The sequence below is a fragment of the Notolabrus celidotus genome, chromosome 20, assembly GCF_009762535.1.
Source record: "Notolabrus celidotus isolate fNotCel1 chromosome 20, fNotCel1.pri, whole genome shotgun sequence".
Classification (NCBI taxonomy): Eukaryota; Metazoa; Chordata; class Actinopteri; order Labriformes; family Labridae; genus Notolabrus; species Notolabrus celidotus.
In genome coordinates, this window is record NC_048291.1 from 14,805,975 (window position 1) to 14,828,802 (window position 22,828).

At 43.4% G+C, this 22,828-nt stretch overlaps 1 protein-coding gene across 1 annotated transcript in view; it reads left to right on the forward strand.

The window, feature by feature from the left end:
• sdk2a (sidekick cell adhesion molecule 2a) overlaps positions 1-22,828 on the forward strand; it is a 100,768-nt gene that overhangs the window by 45,765 nt on the left and 32,175 nt on the right. The window contains 12 exon segments of the mRNA XM_034672929.1: positions 8,372-8,464; positions 8,467-8,530; positions 10,096-10,202; positions 10,480-10,627; positions 12,779-12,912; positions 19,585-19,696; positions 20,116-20,306; positions 20,564-20,647; positions 20,758-20,952; positions 21,433-21,549; positions 21,800-21,967; positions 22,433-22,535. Coding sequence (XP_034528820.1) covers positions 8,372-8,464; positions 8,467-8,530; positions 10,096-10,202; positions 10,480-10,627; positions 12,779-12,912; positions 19,585-19,696; positions 20,116-20,306; positions 20,564-20,647; positions 20,758-20,952; positions 21,433-21,549; positions 21,800-21,967; positions 22,433-22,535 — 1,516 coding nt within the window.

Consider the following 22,828-nt stretch of genomic DNA (forward strand, 5'->3'; position numbering starts at 1 on the left):
GTGCACTTCAGACGCAGAAAAGGGCAAAGAAGACTCTTCCGTCTGTGAGGATGCCACAGAGGTCACAGATGTGGCCTGGCGGGATGTTGGATACGAGGCTGGCAGCTTTGAGGATCCATCTTGAGGAAGTGATTTGGGGCTGATGGGGTGGCTATCACACCATCACAGAGCAAGACTTGGTGCTCAAGCATGGATGATGGGAGAAAATAGTGGTCAGAGGGCCTCCCTGTAATGCGGTGTGGAGAGGCAGTGATGTGACAAGCTCCATTCTGTCAGCTCTCACACTCCAGAGGTCTCAATTAGGGACAGGGGCTCTGAGCTCCTGCAGGCTACACTACTCACAAAGGTGATGATCCTGATTCACAACACCTCAGGCCCCTAGCAAAATAAAGAAAAAACAAACATTCATCTCATCCTCCATACTCTCCTTACATCTACTCATCTTTTATCTTTAACTTATCCTTCATTTTGCTCAATCGAATTCTTGTGACGTATTGTCAATTTTAGAAACTCCCGAGATCCCAATCCTGACATGGATGATGCATTGACACCAGAGAAGGTGTTTGTCTTCTGCAAAACAGGTAAATAAAGCATTGCCAATACTGATTGCTGTTCACGCCTTCTCCCAGAGGAAGGAAGTGAGACAGACAGGCAGGCCGTGTAAATGTAATGAAGGGAGATAATAATTCTTTTCTCTGTCAGCTGCTCTCTGCCATTAGCATTACTACCAGCCCCTGCCACTCACTGCTTGGCGCCCATGCTCCCTGCCACACTGATAAGAATCACAATCACCAGTCTTTCCACACGCATATATACAATGGCAGCCGCCCTGATACCTCGCACCTAGCAAAACACTATTAGCATGCCAGTGGTATCTCTTAAATTCAGAGATTCAAAGGGATCGGCTGGGGAGAAAGGCACGGATGGGACATGGCAGTTTGAGTCTGTGCATTTTGTCTGTTAATATTGCAGTGTCTGTTTTTTAAAGACGCGCAGGTACAGACACACAAGGAAGAGTGTCTTCACACAGTTTGTTCATGCACGGGCACACACCTGCACACGCTCATGCAGGAGGAAGGATAAAGGAGAACAAGGTGCTGACAGGTTTTCATTCGTCGAAAGCAAAGATGACTCTCTCCTCCAGAAAAAGTACAACTCTATCTATATGTTAATGGTGTGAAGATCCAGTTCCTGTCTGGTGCATTGGGCAATTAAATCAAGATATTTTTTGATAGCTACTTGTTCATGAAGCTGCCCACAGAGGTCCCAGGATGGACAGGCAGCACCAGCATTGCAGGTGCATCGATCATCTTCATCTCAGTGCGTGTGAAGTAATGTTCCCCCCACCATACCATCTACTAATTAGGATCTAATTATCCAGGCTAGTGTAAACAATCGCAGCAGATGGCATAGCGCGCAGTATTAACTCTAATGACCTGGGGCCCTGTGGAATTCACATTTCAGTGCGTTTGTTTATTTTCCTCCATTAGTCTTTGCCCTACTTTCTAAATTCACTTAGGCCTATTTCCAACCTTCTCTTGCCTTGAGAAAAGTGGCCCGCCTCCTATTCCCGCCGCTGCTCTGGTTGTTGTTTTTTTTATTTGCTATTTCTTCCACTTACTGTCGTTTATATGTTTTTTTGTCTCCTTTTCTTTTCTTGTTTTTCTTTTTTTTCAAACAAGGTCAATTAGCTCCCGCCAAGATCAAGTGCAAATTTGTACCTATTTTCTCCCCCCTCCCACCACCGTCTTCCTTTTCCCTAGTGAGAAGAGAAAGTTAGAAAAAGACGTGTATGTGATCTGGCACAGAAAAAAACTCACTTCTTCTTCCAAACTGTAGAAGCCGTCTGTCTCACCTGGGAAATAATACTGTGATGTCAGTCTCACACGCACTACAACGGGAGGAAGCCTGGATCATTCCCCATTTTGTTCTACCTTAAAGAGCTTCGCAAACCTCACTTCCATAACAAGAAACACTTTCATATATCTTGTCCTAAGAAAGGAAGAAATTGCCATAGTGTCGGGCTTACATTTCTAAGTGATACATTGATCTGTTGGCTCCAAGAAAATGCTTACAGCTCGCTGCTGCAAGACATACATTTTGAGAGTGTCACAACGTCAGACAAGAATCTGTGCTTTGTCTTTACAAGGCTATGACTATCCCTTGGTGATTTGACACACAACTTTCTTACATGCAGCTACAGTTGTTCAGCGGTTGTTTCCCACTGTTCCATGGACATGGCTGAGCTGAGTGGAGACTCGATGCTGCAGAGGGCGTGTAACGGTGGCTGTGGGTGTGTGAGGTCTCATTAATTGACGCCGGGCCTTGTGCCTGTGCTCCTCTGCGTGCCTTGTTCTCTGCCAGGAGCTGGACTTGCTAATTAGGCTCCTGGATATCACAGACACGTCCCACGGTACGCCATACAATATACTGCTAGTGACTCAGAAACAAGAGTGCTACAGGGAGGAGGGAGCAAGGCGAGAGGAGAGGGGGGAGGGGGAGGGGGGACAAAGAATTAGGAGCAATGCAGACAGACAGAAAAAGGATGGAGAAAGCATCTGGACTGAGAGCTTAGAGGAAAAGTATATGTGAAAGTCAGAGAGACAGAGATGACAACTGATGAGAGAGCAAGGAGAGAGTAAAAAAACAAAAAAAAAACTACTGTATGGGGAGAGATCAAGGCGGCCAAGAAAGAGAGACTCCCATAACACACATAGAGGATACTATTATTTTGGCGGGGAAAAGAGGAAAGAGGAGGGAAACTTAGAAGGGGAGAAAAAAGAAGTGGAATCAAAAAGAAAAAGGTAGTTGAGACAGGCAGAGCATGGCAGCAAGGTAGGGGAAGACACTCAGAGGAGCAGCGAAGCAAACAGGCAAGAATCCCAAACAGAAAGAGCGTGTGTGTGTGTGTGTGTGTGTGTTTGTGGTGTGTGTGTGTGTGTGTGTGTGTGTGTGTGTGTGTGTGTGTTGTGTGTGTGTGTGGTGTGTGTGTGTGTGTGTGGTGTGTGTGGTGGTGTGTGTGTGTTGAGGGTGTGAGGGTGTGAGGGTGTTCGAGTTGTGTGCGGCTGTGAATTTGTCTGTGCTGCCCGCGGAGTGTGTGTCCAATAATTCAATCTGCTGGCCATTGACTGGCCTCTCCGCTCTGTCTTCACTCTAATTAAATCTCCATTGTTGGCTGGATGCTACTGCTTCTAATTGTGTTGCAGTAGAATCAGATAGGTATACCTTAACACACACACACACACGTGCACACATAAGCCCCACAGCGAGTGGGATCCCAGACTCGTCACTGCGCTACATTACACCTCAATTAATCACATCAATTACACATCAATTAACCCGTGGCGATCCACTAAACACAGCTGGGACGCTGGCAGTATTTCATCTGTGGCAACCTGAGGACTTTTTCTGCAACATCAAAGCAGATGCATCATCAAAACGAAAACCAGCTTAAGAAGAAAATCCATATTCCTACTTCAACTCTTCCTCAGAGTATTGAGCAAGACTGTTCAAGCTTTTAAAGGCATGTTTCTTGGGCCATGGAGTCTATATTACTGCAACATAGACGCCAAGGGATCTTGTGTAGAATGTAGTTCCACTGATTGGTGCACAAACATGTACAAGGGGCTGTACATTTTGGGAGGGGGAAAGAGATATCGAGCTGTGATGGACTGGCACTCACAGGCCGCATACAGATGCTGATCCATTGGCCATTTCTGGAAATTAATGCAGGGGGAGATGGAGGCTCTCCATCTCCCCCTCCCTGTCTTTCAAGCCTGGCCTGCTTGTTTGGCTTCGGCTGTAATGGGTCGCTTCACCTTGCTGCCTAGTGTTGGAGGACACCCTCCTCTTCTCTCTTCTCACTCCCCCCCTCCGACTCGACACTCAGTCTCTCACCTTGTTCAGCTTCTATATCACTTCCCGATCTCGAAGCGCTGCATATCTCTCACCATCTGTTTCACTGTCACTCCATCTTCTTCTTTCTGTCTTTTCCTGTACCCTCTCTTCTTAATCCCTTCCCCTTTGTGTCCGCCTGCTTTCTGACTCACCTAAGTGATGGAGTGTAAATCGGCGTGGTGCCTGTTGTCCCGGTGACAGCAGCTTGTGACAGAGTGACAGATCAGCCTGACCTTCAGGACGGACCGTGTTGTCATGGGGGGAGGGGGTGTGAGTATTTGTAGGGGTGTTTGTGTGTATGTGTGTGTGTGTATGTTTACAAAGCTTTATGTCCTGGCTTGAAGATCCTTCAAATCAACTTGTAAAGCAACAAATGACTCAGATAAGAAAACCCGGCGTGCATGTGTGTGTGTGTCAACTTTTTTGTTGCATGTGTGTAACCATAAGGGAAGTGTTTCATCAGCTTTTAAGATGCTTTTAACCTCCGTCCACTGACCGCACAACACACCATCCCATTACTAGGCCAAGGTCAGTTCCATGACTGTTGCATAACCCCCATCAGAGGTGTTAACCATGACCCATCCTGCACGTTAAAGTCAGATCATAGAGGCTAAATGATAGCTCTAAATTTTCCCAGGTGACATGATGCACCACGGTGTGGTCTGGAGGAGGTGTAAGGAGCAGGGAAGTAGTGTTCCTTTTTGTGTGTAAGTGCGTTTAAGAAGGAGAAAAGGTTGTAGAGAGAGAAGATAGCGAGGTAGAGTGAGACTTGAAGAAAGAGTAAGCAGATATCAAGAGAGTAGACCTCCAAACGTTTCAACTGGCAGGGGCTCCACTTTATCGCTGGGTTTCAGTGATACAGTTGCGCCGAGTGCCACCTAGGATGTGGTTACATTGGCTCAAACACAGGTGCCTGAGGATTAAACAGAAGGTAGGAAGGGCTCCCTGCTGCTGGAGAGGAGCAGGGGTAAGGAGGTGAGGCCCCAAAAACAAGCAGGAGAAAGGATACAAGACAAAAGTGGAATGTGAACACTGTCTGTGGGATTGCATGCCAGCATGGCGCAATGGGGAGCACAATGGGATTCGGTTTATACAGCTTGCCCCGACGCCTGTGGTCTTTGTCTTTCAGCCATTAAAATTCTGTGTAAGCAGCAGGGGACCCCACTGGAGTCATGCCACCATTCAACCTCAGCTGTCAGGTTAGAATAAGGTGTTTTATATCTGTGGTGAACAGGCCATGGTGGTCCAGCTTGACTGTTGGAGGCAGATGCTCTGCACAGCAGCCACATTAAAGCCATCCTGCTCTTCCCTTGCTGGTGTTTGGTCTTCCCTAGATCTGTCGACCCAGTTTGGTTGGCTTTTTATCTGTCCTCATAGTGCTGCAGGAATTCCTGGTCCAGAAGGATGCCCCCTGGCTTTCCATCTGGATTCCAAGCCTGCATCATACACTACCATGCACCCAAAACCCACCAGGGTCCCTTTGTTCGTCACAGTAAAGGAGGGGACAACAGCTCTTTCTTCCTTTTCTTACGCCTCCAACCCGATCTCCTTGATGAGGGATGTCAGCTTCTCCTTCCCTTAGCACAGCCAATCAGCCGTTACACATGTCCCCCAGTCAATAAGTCGAGCCTGTTGTCCCCGTTTTCTTCATTCCTGTGTTTGTGTCTTCAGGCATGTGTACGCCTCTGTTTTATGAAGTCACTGTGCTCTAATACAAGATGACAAGTGAGACAAATTATGGATCACATCAGAGTGAAGGCAAACACATCAGGCTGACACATAAGTGACAACACATTCATCTACAACAAGCTGTTTCTACTGTACATACTGTATACATCAACTGAGCTCTGCACTGTATGCGTCTTTAAAAGTGATCTACATGTGTAAAAATAGACAAAGATGTTTCCAAGTTGACAAACACACACATACATTTAGAGTGTTGATCTTGGCTGCCGTGCACTCACAGACAAAGAAAACAGTCAAAACGGGGAAGCCACACCTGACACACATATAAGTCTTCAAAAGATCCACATGGGTGGGTTTGACCGTGGTGCCTCGCTGTGAAGATCAAAAGTGCAGTGATGAAGAGGAAGAAGACAATGAGGGTCAGAGTGGTTCTCCGTTGGAAACTCATTAGATTCCAGAGCCCATGTGCAGAGGAATTGGTCCTATCTAATTCCTTGCCTCAGCAGTAGGAACTGTTAGCGGTCAGATGCAATTTTAGCTCTCGCTGAGTATTGGAAAGGAGCTCACTTCTCTTGTGTGTTACATGGAGAGAAATCCACGGAACAATCTTTGTGATGTCAAAAAGACTTTTCTTTTCACTTGCTAAAATTATACTCTTCTCTCTAAATGTAAAATTGGTCACGGAGTTCTGCAGAAAGCCACTGTTCGAGATTTATAATCAGTCCAACTAAATGGGTTGTTTGAGGCAGAAACTTATGTGAACACATAAAATTGCACTCAAACAGGTAACCACAGCAGTGATTTCCATGCACTCAATTCCAGTTGTGCGATTTCACTTCAGTAACTTGGTATTATGTATATTTCTTGCTGCAGACGATCAGTATGTGAGTCTGGGTTTGGCATGTGCAGGTCTCTAATGGAGGCTTGTTGATGGAGCTGCATTGCTAAGTGCACGTTGCCACCGAGCCCTCAAACCAGCTGGAAGTGGTTGGGTGTCGCCTGTGTGCATTTGTTCCAGTATTAGTGAATATTCTGGGATTGTGTGTGTGTTTATATGTGTGTACTTAGAGTGTGCATGTTTGTGTATGTGTTAGTTTCAAGTACAAATGCATTTACCGGTGGATGGACTAACCATAGAGACACCACTCCAGTAGCTTGTGCTTGGGGAAAATGCGAATGGCTCCTCCATTTGGGCTCAAACAGGGGTCAGTTTCAAGGGCCTGTCAGGTATGGTAGTGATTGTTTTCAAGGGGTTTATGTGATGGAGGTAGAAAGAACAGATTAGTCAGGTAGGAGATTGTTGTTGTAACCAAACGTCAAAAATTTAAGGACTGGTTTTGGAAACGGAGAACAATAAATTGGCTCTGTTTATGAGTGCTGTGCTTGTGGGTTATAGATTGGGGAGTAAGCTTCTAGCTTTCGAAAGTATGCTGCTGCTCCTGTGTGTGTGTGTGTGTGTGTGTGTGTGTGTGTGTGTGTGTGTGTGTCCTGTTTTCTGTGTGTGTGTGTGTGTGTGTGTGTGTGTGTGTGTGTGTGTGTGTGTGTGTGTGTGTGTGTGTGTGTGTGTGTCCATGTACACACTGAGCGCGTGGGTGCCTGTGTGAAACAGAGGTGCACAGTCATTGTTTTATTTACAGTTTCAATCACGTTCAATTTTCTGTCTCCTCTTCCCCGCACGGCGAGGTTGCCTTCGCATGCGCCCTCTTCCGCCACACTATCTTCTGTTTTGGCTCCATAAATCTCTGGTGTGAGCTTGTGTATGGATGTGGGGAGAGACAGCAAGAGGGGCTCCAGTAATCAGACATTAGGGTGAGTCAGCTCGCAAGGAAGACCTAGAACCATGGCATGCTCCAGGCCTTGGCGGCTTACTGCAACTATTAATACAGACTTTAATTAGCCCGCCACAAACACTGGCACAATCGGCTCAGTGTCGCCTGTGGCTGGTGAGGCAGACAGATCAATAGGTCTGATCATGCCTATTTCATCAGCTCAAATGAAAGCACTTTGTCTCCAAGCTGAGCCCTGGACCTTGTGTATCACCTTAAAGGCTTTCTTTGGCTCCACTGGCTGTGTGCAGTGTTGCAGATGGGGCTTGTATAATCTGGCTGCATTAGGGAACTATAAAGATAAATGAAGGGAGGCACAGAGCATAACTCATCCTGTCAGAGAAAGGGGGTTTAAGGCTGGGAAACTTTGTGTTTTCTAAACCCGCCCCTACCCCCATGGCTTCCCTGCTCCACACTCTCTTCCTCCTACTTACTTGCGTTCTTTTTATTTTTTCATGCTTGTGAACAATCTCTGCTATATTTTTCTCCATCTGCCTTCCGTCTATTCTTCCTTCCATCCTCTTTCAATCTCCCTCTCCCTCCCCCGTCTCTCGCTCCCTCTATTTACCCATCCTCTTTTAGTGATCTAGAGGTATGGACATGTTCATTTACACTCCCTCTGCTGCACAAATTGCTCCTCTACCTCTTTGCCAGCGCGTTTCAAATGAAATAAAGAGTAAGCTGCTTTGCAGTAACAACTTATTCCATGTGCTTTTTTTGGCAGGCTTCTCTGTTGACCTTCAAGTTCCCAATCAGTGCACAAGAAAAATGGAAATAGCTTGTTCTGAGCCCTCATTTCCTGTGAATTGCTGGAATTGTGTTGTGTGTCCGCTCAGAGGGGTTACTGAATCACTGCCTTTTTCACAAACTGCTCACTGCTTTTTTTCTGTCTGTCTTTCCTTGTATTTTTATATCATTCTCACGTTTTTTCATGCTTCTTTTCTCTCCGTCTTTTTGAATAGACGATGTTCCTCCATATTTCAAGATGGAGCCTCCTCAAACCCAGGTTCATTTGGAGGGAAACCGCCTGGTCCTGACCTGCATGGCAGAGGGCAGCTGCCCCTGGAATTCAAGTGGATCTACAATGGCACTGAGCTCACACGCTTCTCCCTCGAGTACAGGTGAGGAATGCAACCTTGTCTGCCTGAACTGATTCTATTATCTTTTTTTTATTATCATCATTATTATTCATCAACTATAATTAGCTTACTACACAAGGACATTTTGGCGGCATTTAATTGCAACTAATAGCTCAATTGCTCATTTTTATTCATTTTTGCGACTCATTTCTATGGATTTATTCAACACCGATTGGCTGCATGTCTCCCTTGAGACATAACAACCTGCGTTCGGGGGATTGTCAGATTTATTCCGATTTGTATCTCACACCGTATTCAACATTCAGTGATGGTGGGAGCTGATAACTATTCTACTCTCTGCTGTTTGTTCAAACTATCATTGCCTGCAACAAAACTCCACGATGCATATTGTTTATCAGATTGTATAGCGTGATTGTTGGCCTACTCTGCGATGTCAGCAGTAAAATGCTCTTTCCCTGGCTGGGGAGTTCTTCTGGGCACTTGTTTCAGCCTGTAAACAAAACGCTAAACAGTTTTACTAACAGCACAGAGTGTGGCAGGAGAAAACCTTGCACTAACAAGGCTACTCTTTGTGTGTATATATGTGTCCATTACACATGACACTGTATTAGAGTGTAACAGGTTGCAGATCCAAAGAATAAAGTCAGTCTCTATTTTATTCGAGTTGTTTTTTCTGCCCTCTCTATTCACTGTCTGCCTCGTCCCCTAGATATGGACGGACACTCTCTGGTGGCATTGCCTGATTGCTATCACCAGCTACAACCCCCCTCATCCACACACTCATTCCTTTCCCTGTCCATCTTTCTCCCTCTCTCAAATCTTCCCTCTTCCTCTCTTCTCACCCCTCGTCTTCTCCTTTTTTTTTACTCAGCATTTGGCTGAGCTCTCACGTGGCTTAGTCTCTGGGTCTGCTTTGCAGGCCAGCCCTCTGCTTGTTATTCTTCACCAGCCCTGATCAAAGAGGAGAACTGGAATCCATTTAATCAGACCCCCTACACCCCTTCAACCACCCCCCACACCCCCAACCAGCACCACTACCCTTATCCGAATTGCAGTGCAGGGGGGGAACATGGCAGGGGCAGACTGCGCACTCCTTAGTGGCTGTGGCAAACCAATTAAAGGGGACTCTGCTCTGGGGTTATCTCGCTTGCATTTCACGCAGCCCATTTAACATGAATGCACATCAGGGGATAGACAGACATATATGGCAGCACATGTGAGAAGTGCTCGTATGATTTAATTCACCTGACTGGAGACACAAGAAAACAATGGGGGTTTGTGAATCCTGCCAGTCAGAGGCTCCTGCCGTTGCTGTTGGCTCCAAGGCCAGCCTTGAAAATACATTTTCCTGCCTTTAGTTTACTGTTTACCAGCCAGCAGTACATCAGCAACAAATCACATCACATCACACCTGAAGGCTGCTCTAAGTAGAATGCCTTTTAAGCTACATTTAAGGTGCCCAGTGAAACATCTCGATTAATTTAGCATCTTGAGAGTGGGGGGACAAAAAGCGGCAAGATGACAAATGTCGCTGTCTGTTATGCTGATGATGACTAATGGCACTTTGTTTTGTGTGTGGCCGTTAGGTACTTGATCCCAACGCTGGACCGAGCGCACGCTGGCCACTACCGCTGCATTGTGAGGAATCGAGTGGGTGCTATAATGCAGTGCAGCACTGAAGTGCAGGTTGCCTGTAAGTGTGGGCTTCTTTCCATACATCTGCAGCACTGACAGAATAAGGGGAGGACAGTGTTTTTGTTGAAGGCTTGTCATGTGGATGAGTCACTCTCAGTTAAGAAGCTTAGGTTTTGAAAAAGGTACAAGACCGGGTAATAATGACAATTCTCCTTTTTCATCTTCTTTGTTGCTGGCATGCTTTTGCAACATTTTGGCAGCAGTTTCTCTGCTAGTTTTAATATATAACTTTCCTTCTCTCCTTTTCTTTCAAAACGTTTCTCTCTGACTTCTAGATATGGGTGGTTTTGTGGAGGGCGAAAGGTCTCAAACTGTATCTCAGGGTGAGGGTGCTCTCCTCCACGCACCACGGATACACAGCTTCCCCCGGCCCCAGATCACGTGGTTCAGAGATGGACGTAAGATTCCCTCCAGCAGCCGTATGTGAGTCTACACCCCCCCTCTGAAATGGCCCATACTGCTCACAGAATTTCTCTAAAACCCCTGCATACCACAAGCAAAGTTAAGCCGGGGGGTTGATGATCGAATTTTGGCGCAAGCCCTGTATTCATCATTGAATCACCTCTCAGTGATAAAGCGGGTTATTATATCGCCCCTATTGACTCTGCGAGGCAGAATGATTGAAGGGTAGCGATAGAGCAGGCAGCAGGGGAACCAATTAGACAAAATTGGACAAAAGGCCTCAATTGATGATATGTTTGACTGACAGCGCTCACCCCTGGGTGGATTTGTGTGTGAAAGGGTGTGTGTTCACACTATATGTGCATGTGGTGATAATGTATGTGAGGCTGAATGTGCACAATGGGAGTTCTGTGGGTGACTGTGCATCTGTATGGGTGTGCTTCAATTGTTAGTGTGTCAGCTTCTTTTTGAATGTGTGTTGACTTCATATCTGTTAAGATATGCAGTTTACCTGAAGACACACGTTGAAAGGAATCACCTGAGATTAATTTTGCCATCCAGGCAACTAGAGGAAGGCAGCATACAACTCCTAAGAAACCTCCTCCTCATTGATTATTCATCAGCGAGCTCTACCATGTCGTAACTGACATGAAGATTTTTACCCCGACTTGCATGCACCGGCTTGAAGGTCGGACAGGCGCGTGTATCGTCTGCCTGCAGGGCTCCAAAAATGCAGCCCAGGCAGTGAGGGGAATTGAAATAAAGAATCAACCTCTTCGATGAATGTTTGAACCAGTTTCCAGAGCTGGTTACCACGCAGCTGACTCTTATCAGACGTGAAGCGCTGAAGCTTTTCTCTGTGACAATGAGAGGCACTGACAGGACACTCTGCATTTACTGCTTGTTTGCTCGCTTTGTGTCAGGCCACATTGATATTCCCAGTCATATGTGTGTGTGTTGTTTGTGTGTTTGCAGAAGTGTCTGTTGACTATACAGCTGGTAATTGTCCAGGAGAGTGTCTTTTTATCCTGAACCGATCGCTCTGATGCCGGCAGATACGAAGAGCCTAATCTTGCTGTGTGCTTAGCGTCAGCTCTCGTTTAATGGGGCCTTCTCAGACGTTTCAAACCATCAGCCTAACCAACACTCAGACGCTCTCAAGGCTGCTGGGACTAAAAAGTCATAAAAATTTGATATTAGAGGGTTTTTTTTGCTAATTCCTGTGCAAGTTTCCACTTGTGTTCATCTGTTTTCTTGTTTTATAATGTGCTGGTCATAATTACAAATAAGGCACAACTCTTCACAGACACAGATGAGCTAACATCATGCTAATGTAACAAAATTGTGGAAAAAAAGCTAATTGTGTATGTGATTTTCTCCTTTAAGTGCCTGTCTTTAGCAATTATTAATATCTATATACTAGGACAAGTCTTTTAAAAATGGACTCTGAGTGCAGTTACATCTTACAAATATACTTCAAATATGTAGACATCTAAGTTCATCAGCTCCACAAAGCTGTTGAGGGACCAATTAATTTGTCTAGATTTATTAGAATTCTTTTTCAGCTGAAAAAAACACACATCCAACTGAGGAGCTTCTTCTATGAACCTACCATATCTCACAAGACCAGCCTAACTGATCTCAACCCCCTGGGTTTCAACAGTGATTATAATTACAGTCAAATTTGTACTAATACCCTAGTTATGCAGAAACAGTGAGAATAAAACTAAGGGAGAAATTCTGAGCTATTCCTTTAAGACACTGCGATACCTTGTAGATAGAAGCGCTCATAAGAAAATGTTTTTGTGAGCTCTTTTTTAGGCATAATTTATGCATACATGTGTGTGAGTCAGTTTACCCTCAGGATTTATTGACTGTGAGAAACTACTTCTCACTGTTTTAATGATATGAGTGTGCTTGTGTGTGTGCATGCAGGTTGATGTGTTCAGGGGCAACATTTTTCAATGCTACTGTTGACTGGAGATGTGTGTTTAATTGGGAGCCAAATTTGTGATCCCAGTTGGATTTCACTATATTCAACATTACCAAGTGCTTCTTGTGTCTTCATTAAGCTAAGGTTGAGGTCATGTGTGTGTTTGTGGGAATGATTGTAATGCATTGCAGTGTCCTTGAAAGTACGCCAAGCTAAAGTCTGCATGAATGTTTATTCAGCGCCATCACGCTGGACAACACGCTGGTCATCCTGTCCACTGTGGCCCCTGATGCGGGACGTTACTACGCCCAGGCGGTCAACGACAAAAATGGGGAGAACAAAACCAGTCAGCCCATCGTACTGACAGTGGAGAGTAAGTACACAGTGAAACACACACTAGCAGAGGCACGTGCAAATGCACATATTGAAGCAAGAGACTACCTTGCCTGCTTGGCGACAGACAGATTTTAATGTCAACAGCAGATTGCATCAACAGGTTGCTGCAGATGACAGTATAAAAAGTTCCACATCTCATATCATGCTTCACTTGAGCACACATGAAACACAGCAGCTACGCAACAGGTGGCTCAGCCAGACAGTAGAAACAGAGATACCGCCCTCTACTGGTACGCCCTTTCATCATCCCTTCTTCTTCCTGCCTAAAAGATGTAATCTTACCCTTTACCTTCACCACAATAGCTGAGCTCTTGTTTTTCTACTCCTCTAACCTGCGACTCAGGCAGTGAATTACGATCATGAGGTGTGTTCCAGCTCCAGCTCCAGCTCCTGCAGCATCTCTTTGACTGCCTGGATGCAAAGGCCCTATAAAGAGGACCTTCAGTTTAATCACTCCTCGCAAAAAGTAGATTTATGAAAATGACACTGAGCGAACGGGGGATGATTTAAACATGCACACACCCACATTAACACTCACTTGGGATTAGAAGGTCAGCCTCACTTATAAACAGAACTTTAAATAAGGTTTGGCATTTTTCATGCATGCATGGTTGGCATGCATATAGAATCATGTGCTCAACCAGTCACCTCCCTTTTATCGTACCTCGAAACAAAGTCAAAAAAATTATCCCTCTTACCGTGAATTTAGTATTTAGGATAAGATTTTATACCACCTACATTCCAGCTTTGGAGAAAAGATAACACACGATCCCTTATGATTTGCATTATTCATCTGGCGTATGAGATTTTTTAACCTGTTCAAATGTAGTGCTGCACATTTTAATATCTTTCTGGCTCTAGCTTCAGCTCATCATGCCATTAATACAGTGTTTGTAATTCCGAGCTCAGTACGCATGACACAGCAATCTGCGGGGACTTGATATCACAGAATCTCTCTGAGACCGGCCTTGTGGATCACACAAGTATTTTGCATCTGAAAGTCAATAAGGTTTTTTTTCTTACGGCTGGATTTGTTCATTTTAGCGATTTTGCAGAGAGAAAATATGCAGCAGAGGACAGAGTGTAGATCCAGAGGGAGCATACAAATGAGACACAACTGAGTCTAATAGTAAAAAGCAAACTGACAGCGGCTAATGCTCCAACTGGGCAGACATTTTGTTTTTCTTTTAGTTCTTAGAGTGCAAAATTCACTATTATCGATTTCGGTTTACTATTGTCTGTGGACAGGGACACATGTAAACAATATGGTGACATTAGTAGCAAAAATTTGCTATGCAGATCACCACTTTGTTTACTTTTCCCTTTTAATTAGGAGATTACACACTTCAAGTATTCTCAACACTGAGAGTCTATAAACTGCAATACATTAATTAGTGTCTGCCAAGGAACCAGTCATGTCTTGTAAAAAACAAAATGAGTTATTGGACTAGTCAAATGGATTCCTACTTTTCATTGTGTTATTGGCAAACGAATATTGTAGAATTTGCAGAAGTTCATTCAAATCCCCTGTGAGGAGCTTTTAACTGGGGGTAAAATAGATTGAAAACAAGAAGGATGCCTCTTTATGACCCATGAAAGCAAACAGGACTATCAGCATCATGGCGGAAAAAAATGTTTGTGCTTGTACTCAATGCAAGAGGATATGTACAAGACCAGATGATTCACAGCACACTGGGAAAACAGCCTTTTTATGTTTTCAACAGCAAGCATTCACAATGATAGATTTGATTGGTGAAAGAAAGCAGGGTGAGATTTCCTCCTAAGAATCTGGACATGCTTTGTGTCAAATATTGCAAGAATCTGGATCGTATCTGGAGCTTTATATCTCGACAAATACTGAGCTGAGATTCCCTCATATATTGTGATGTGTCCTGTGTGCCATATCTTGAAAAATATGGACTGGATTTGGCAAGAGTATTACATTATCATCTCTCTTTGTCATTGAAGCATTAAAATACTGAGCTGACAGCAGTGATGCAATATGCAAGTCATTCACAATACAGGATCAATCACATTGGAAGAATAACATATCTCCATAATCGGATAGTATCAAAGTTGGCCCATTTCAAAGATCAGACATGTCCAGATAGGACATTTTAAAATGTTGTAGTTAGACAATATCCAGCAAAGATTTCATCAGTATTGTTCATACTTTAGATCTCAGGATTCTGAGGTATTTCTTCACAGTGTTTTTTGTAGACAATTCTGCCTTGTGCATAGACTAAGCAAAGAGAATAGGATGTGCAGCTATGCCCACAGGGGGCCAAAAATCGATAGAAACTGAAAGTCATACCCAAGAGCTTTAAAGACACTGTGAGGAGCTTTCATTTCGAGCTGATTCTGGTGACCCCTTTTGACAAAAATTGGTAGTTGGAGACTGCATTTCCCATGAGCACCATCACCCACTGTCGTAAAGATGTGTCCTTGCTGAAGCTTGTAGTTGTTAAGGAAGCAAATAAATGAAATACCAATCTTCTTTTGACACTACTTTTCTTTGTTCAAGACAACTTCTTACAAGATGCAGATTGATTAATTGATTATAGCCATTTGAAATTATTACAACAATACTTTGTAAACTCTGATTGATCACTGTTAGTTAGCTTATGATCAGATATTGGTTACTCGCCACAGCTTCGGTGTCTTGGTGTGTGCTCTGGTGTTACAAAACGTTGTGTTAAAAGAAAATTATCTTCAGGAAAAAAACTCCTCCTGCTTGCTAGCTTACTAGTCACAGCCAAACTTCTCTGCAGAGCTCTAAATACGGTCACTTCTGAGTGACTATTAAATGTCGACTTTTTCACAGAAAATCCATCCCGAACACAGGCACTAAAATTCAGTGTAAAGAAATCACCAATTGGGTCGCTGATAATCTCATTTTGCTACGTAGTTCATGAAAAGGAATCAGTGTAAGAGTGAGACTATTTCACAATCCGTTCAGAACTTCCCACAGTGCCTTTAATAAGCAGGTTGTTTGTTTACTCACACCAAAGCATGTCTTACATATCGGGACTTTACACAGAGAGAACCATTCACACATATCACCACATCATATTTTCACTGCTTCAGCTAGAGTGTACCAACTATTCCAATCAGTGCGCCTTTCAATTTAAATATTATGTGCTTTTAATGAAAATCTCACCTTCTCTTCATCTCTTTCTCTTCTTTGTAGAAGTTGAATAATAGTTCTGATAGATTCCCCATCACTTCTTTTCCTCCTTCTCTCTCTTTGTGTACTTTTTTCCACTAAATCAGGAGCTCAGACACCACACGAATCCCCCTAATCAAACTTTTTGAAATAATCTTGTGTTAATTAGGCAACACAAATTATATGGATCATCCAAAAGCCTATGATCTTATATTTCAGCCAATAACTTCTGATCCATGCGATTTTGGTTCTTCCTGATAAATCCTTTGGACCTTAGCAGCATTGAAGCTGTTTGATTTCATCTTTTTTTTTTTTATTGTTTTTGGCTCCTCTGATGACTTAAGAGGAAAAGGTTTTCCTCTGATTTATTGTTCTTCAGTGTGCTTATTAATGATCAAGTCGAAATGCCCTCAGAACAATGTTTGTACCGCCACAATGAAATAGATAAAATAGGAGGTCTAGCAGGATCCTAAAACCTCTTCGCTGACTAAAGCATAGATACATATTTAAGCTCCTGTGGGGAGATTTTAACTGGTCATGAAACAGACTGAAATGAACAGTGATGGCTTTGTATAACCTACCAAAGCAAACCAGGCTATTAGCAAAAGACTGACAATGTCCAAATGATATTTTTTAATACCTGTAACCTCTGCAAGTAGGTGTCAGATGAGGCAATTTACAACACAGTGAGAATAATAACTCTTTTTACTTTTCCCCCATACGCATGATGTGTGATACCTTTCACTGTTCAAAAAAGCCAGATGAGATTTTTGTCAGAAAACTTGGTTACAATTAAGACAAAAGATATAGAAGGTATCACTTTGTCAAAGGGAAGGGCCAACATCAATACAAACACAAAGGTCCTCCTCACAGGAGCTTTCACTTATCAATCAATGAGTATATTTCATGGTTTAAATTTTTACACAAAGTATTTCCAATCTTTTTGAAAACACATATTTTTCTGTTGGTCTGCTGTCTCTACCTTTCCAGATTTTCTCTCTATCAGATATATTAAAAGGCATTCAAGGGTTAGGGTGCAGCACTTACTGTACCAGCTGAATTTACTTCAGGCAACCATAAAGAACCATCTTTGCAGTCTGTGTGTAGGTATGTCATATGCTTTGGGGTTAATTCAAATGTACTTTTAAAATGTTAAATGCATTTGCTAAATGCGCCAGTAAAATGTCAGCAGCAGCTTAATTTGACTAAGTTCATATTGTCCTCTGTTGCTTTTTATTCTTGATGCTGCAAAATCACAGGTGACATCATGTGAATCATCTAAAGTAGCGTCTTATTGTCTTCTGGGTTGCCAGCTATTTCACAATTAAATGAGGGAGAATATATTTTGTTTGGTGTTCCGTGCCACAGCAGTGTGTGCATGATGTGTGAATGTATAGTGAATGAGCACTAAATATGCGTTTGATTTACTAACTCCATAAGTTTATATCAATTAACCTCTGTTTTTTTTTGCAAAAAACAGCCCCAAACTGACAAATTATACCACAGAGAACCATCTAAGAACAATTTATTACAGGAAGTAAATTAAACCATGACCAAAAACTTAACATTCTGTCAATGTGTCATGAAATTATTTAATAAATTAGTCCCTGGAACCCCCTTACTGACCTCTCACAGTCCTTTGAAACTCTTTTTCCAGGCATTACCAAAAAATAGATGGGTTCACCTTCAGTTGGAGACAGATATCCAAGAAGTCTCACACTTTCTGTGGTGCTAATACATTTAGCGCAATCATTTTATCATCTCATGAGCTTTTGTTCTTCCAAAAGTACATCTTAATCACAACATTTGAATCATGAAGGAGGCTCCGTTAAGCTTCACAAGACAGTCAGTGGTGCTGAGGCTGTGTTTTACAGTGTGGTATACATATCACTTGTTGCGGTTTTGTCCTTTTTCTCCCAGTTGATGTCACACACACAAAAAAAATACTGCTTGCGCTTTTCGCTAGTGTGGCCTTGGTGTGAATCTCTTTAATAGTATGTTGCTTTATGTCATGCTCAGCTACGAGGCCTATTGAAAACTCCCAATGGCATTGAGTACAGAAGGCTTATGTTCAGTCGCTGCTGCCCAGCTACACCCAAGGTCTTCTTTGCTGCCCAGTGCTTGTTGTAACCGCAAGTCTTTTCTTTTTCCTCTTCATTCATACTTTCATCCACTTTTGCGCCACAAACCATCCAAACAAAACTCCCTCCAGCTGGATGTAGCACCTTTGAGTTTGAAGGTATACTGATGCATGTGATTTACAATGCAGTAGAAGCCACATACAGCGTTAGAGGCTTTCTAGCTGACTATTCTTCTTCTTCTGCTGCTGCTGCTTCTTCATTTTCCCTCTCTTTTATGGCAGAGTGCAACCAGTGTAAAGAACCACTACTGCTTCTTACATTAAATAAATACTGATACAATATTAATATGCTTTTTTCTTTTTTTTAACAATATCAATATCAATATATCTTTTTTAAATAGACAGTTGTCATCATTGCTGGTATACTGTGACAGCTCTTGGACAAACCAGTTTAATCAGAAAAATGGGATAACCCATAAAAGATGGCTGTCTTCTGTGAACATTGGTATCAGTTTCAGAACCTGAACCATAAATAATGCATTACTCAAAGAAGAAATAGCACAAAATATATTTTTTTACTCATTGCACTGTATTAAACTGATTTTGTAAAAATTCAATGGGACTGAAATCATGATTGAAACTCTACAGCTGAAGCACAAGAGACTTCAATGAAGCAATCAAATGGGGAGCAGAACCAAACAGCGAACCCATCAGGAGGTCTAGTCCTATATTCAGGCTGTGTTTGTGGCGGAAGCATTATCATTTCACTGCTGAGATCAAACAAATAAATCACCCTCAAAGGGTGTGATTTACAATGATGTGGCACAAAATAACAACAATGACTCTAAAAACTGAATTAGGAACCCTATTAAACTGGGGTAGCTCCAAAAAAATTTGCACTTGGGCACACTGTACACACTTGCACTACACTGTATAGACACACAATCAGTCAAACACATAGGAGCGCACAGGCCGTGGTACGGGTACTCAGGGGAGGTGGGGGAAAATGAGATCAGATTCAGAGAGAGATCACTGATTGAGGGCAGTGAATCGATGGCTGGCTGGAGGCTCCGTGAAACCTGTGAGTGATGGTGCTGCATTTAATCGCCTTTTGTGTTTGTCTCAATTATGCTACATAATGGCTTCTAACACCTGGGCTAACACCGTGCTCAGGAAACGCTGTGTGCACTAGAAAAAGGATCCAAAGTAAAGACAGGGGTGTTAATAGTTGGCTGATAGCATGCTGGCTACCTGCTGCTGAAGTGACAGATTGTCAGTCTCCATGTTAGGATCTGGTCGTGCTCAATTGACTGTATCAGGCACATGCACAGGTTTAATCTGAGGTGTGCATAGAGTTTATAGATTTTTCACTTCTTTTTTCTGTCTACCTCCATGCGTGATAGATGTGGGAGGACCTGCAGACCCCATTGCCCCGTCCATCATCATCCCACCCAAGAACACCAGCGTAACAATGGGGAGGAACGAAGCTATCATGGAGTGTGTTGCAAATGCAAGGTAAACTTTCACACAGACGCACATGAATACAGAGGATGCAGATATAAATGCATGCATTATCAAAACAACCCCACCATCTCTTACCTCGCCGTCTGGTATTTTTCATTTGAATAAATCTTGATATCCTTTGTTTGAACATGATAGAAAAGTATTTTGTTCGTCTTTTATTTCGCACCTCGGATCTATTCTTCCCTTTGATTCAAGGCTTCACTCTGTTCTCCCTATCTTGCGCCATTCCGGTCCTGAATCCTGACTATTATCTCCAATTCAAAGACTTAATCAGAATGACAGATGTATCGCATTGCTCCCCCAGTGCTCTGTAACCTTGAAACAGAATATGAATCAGTATTAAAAACCAGACTCTCTTTCTATCGCTCTCTTTTTCTCCTTTTCATCTTTTTTTTCTTTCCCTCCTCCAGACCCCTCGTCAAAATGAATATTACTTGGAGGAAAGATGGAGTGGTGGTCAATACTGGGATCCGAGATTTCGGACGTAGATTGGTGATCAGTTTGCCTGCAGTCAGTGATAGCGGCTACTACGAGTGCGAGGCTTCACTCCGCAGTAGCAGCGTCCCCTCAGTCACTGCTGGGGCTTTTCTGCATGTTCTTGGTAAATAACCCACAGTTTGCATTTTAAACTCCACAGAGCAGCTGTGCCTAAATCACCCAAATATTGCATCAGCTTGCTAACTCCCATGTTGAAAGAACATTTTGTTGCCATTTTAGACTACAGTGATTGAGTTGGTGTACTTGTCTATGCATACCCTGCAGAGAAGGGCCATGATAACAAGAAAAAGTGAGAATTTCTGAGTTGTTTTTAAAGAATTTAATAGAGTCATGTTTTATATTTCTTCTTCTGCAAAATAGAGTATCCTCTGTTTGTTAAAGAGCCACCGAGTCACATCAGCGCAGAGATGGAGAAGGTGGTGGATATCCCCTGTCAGGCAAGAGGTTAGCCGTGTTTGTTTTTCTTTCTACTCTTCTATGTGTGAAGGAGCAAGAAAAGAAAAAAAAGGGTCACAGTTACAAGGAAAAAAATTAATCCTCTGCTTCCTCTGCAGGCACACCGCAACCAGACATAGTGTGGTACAAAGATGCCGTGCCCATCAGCCCTGTGAAGATCCCCAGGTACAGGGTGTTGGTAGGAGGCAGTCTACAGATCAACGGTCTCCTGCCAGATGACACCGGGATGTTTCAGTGCTTTGCTCGCAATCTCGGAGGAGAGATACAGACAAACACCTACCTAGCTGTTACTAGTACGTCCCCTTGGAAAATTTTCAAAGCTATCTGCACGTCTTCTGCTTAATTCTCCTCATCTTTCCCTCTCTGTTCCCTCCCTTTTTTTTATTCTTAAATCCGCTCCACTGTTCTCGTTCCCTAATCCTCTTTTCTGCCTCTCTCTGTCTTGCCTCCTACACCCATCTATCTATATATCTCTTCGCATTGACAGATTTGTCACCTTGGATGCTCTGGCAATTATCGGCTATTTTTGAATCAGAGAATGTGCAGGAGAAGCAGAGAGACGGAGGCGCCCTGTCAGATTCTCAGAGCTGTCCCTGAGAATGAGACCTGACAGCCGCCCCTTTTGTCAAGTCTATTAAGCTCTCAGCTGCCGTCTGCTTTATTAGGGAGAAAGCTGTTTATGTCCCTCATTATCACCTCTGTCTCACCTCATTTTGTTTGCATGCGTGTGTGTTTGTATCTCTGTGTGTGTGACTGAACCTTTCCCCTCGCAGGTATCGCTCCAAACATCACCGCTGGTCCCTCTGACAGTGCCGTGATTGACGGCATGTCAGTCATCCTGCATTGTGAGACCTCAGGAGCCCCAAGGCCAGCCATCACCTGGCAGAAAGGTGCGTGGGCCAACAGCATGGGGTTCATTATGCTGCATTGCAAGTTAGACAAGAGTTATGGATAGGATTCAGAATATGCATTCCTCCCAAACAAGTCTACTTCTTCACTTTTGCTGCACTGCCTTCCTTTCTGTTTGTTTTTCCTGACATTTCTCCAATAACCTAATCCCTCCTTCTCCTTGCTCCCCTCTCCTTCTTTGTCTCCTTTCCTCCATCCTATACCATCAATCACTGATATCCTTCCTTGCAGGTGAACGTGTCTTAGCCAGTGGCTCGGTCCAGCTGCCCAGGTTCACCCTGTTGGAGTCGGGCAGCTTGCTAATAAGCCCCTCCCACCTATCTGATGCTGGTACTTACACCTGCATGGCCAGTAACTCCAGAGGCATCGACGAGGCTTCATCCGACCTAGTTGTCTGGGGTGAGAATAACAGAAACTCTGCACATCATTCATAATGTTTTTACAGCCTGCAACCCCCCCCCGTGTCTTTATTTCCTACCTTGTCCAGCACATGTGGAAAATACTGAAAACTATGAGTCTGAGCTTTGGGAAAAATGGAAAAAATCACGAAAAGAAACTTCCTTTTTTTTTTAAAATCCATGACTTGTTTACTTGAAGTTGCAGTAAGTACATGGATACTGGAGGTCATTGTCGAGATATTCTGACTATCGTCTAATGACTCATTCCTGTGCTCATTTTTACTGCATAAATTCACATTATCAGTCCCTGAAAGCCTTGCAAAATACTCCACCCATCAGAAATTCTGTATGATTCACCCTGTCTCAGAGAGACGTTGAGTGAAGGATGAGACAGAGTCCAGTAAGCTCTCTTCAATCCGCTGTTCAAACACATTCCCTGAATAACAACCTCTGTGTGTGTTCGCAGCACGAACCCGCATCACTAAACCACCACAGGACCAGAGTGTCATCAAAGGGACGAAGGCTGTTATGACCTGCGGTGGGACCCATGACCCCAGTGTCACTGTCAGGTAATGATCACATCCAGAAGCAATATGTTGTGCAATTCTAGTCTATTACTTTCATCAAATACAATTTTGATGAATGTCAGACTTCTTTTGCAACTATTTCTTGATGCAACCTCCATCTTTAGAACAAGCTCAGATATCTCGTCGTGCTTAATTAGTTTATGAAATCTATGAGAGATCTTATAGTGTTTATCCACCCTTAGACGACCTCCTATGGGAAGATTTTAAAACTCTTAGAGCCTGATTGAGGAATTAGTCCATCGCTTTGCCTCACTCTTCAGACAGTCTTGAGCATG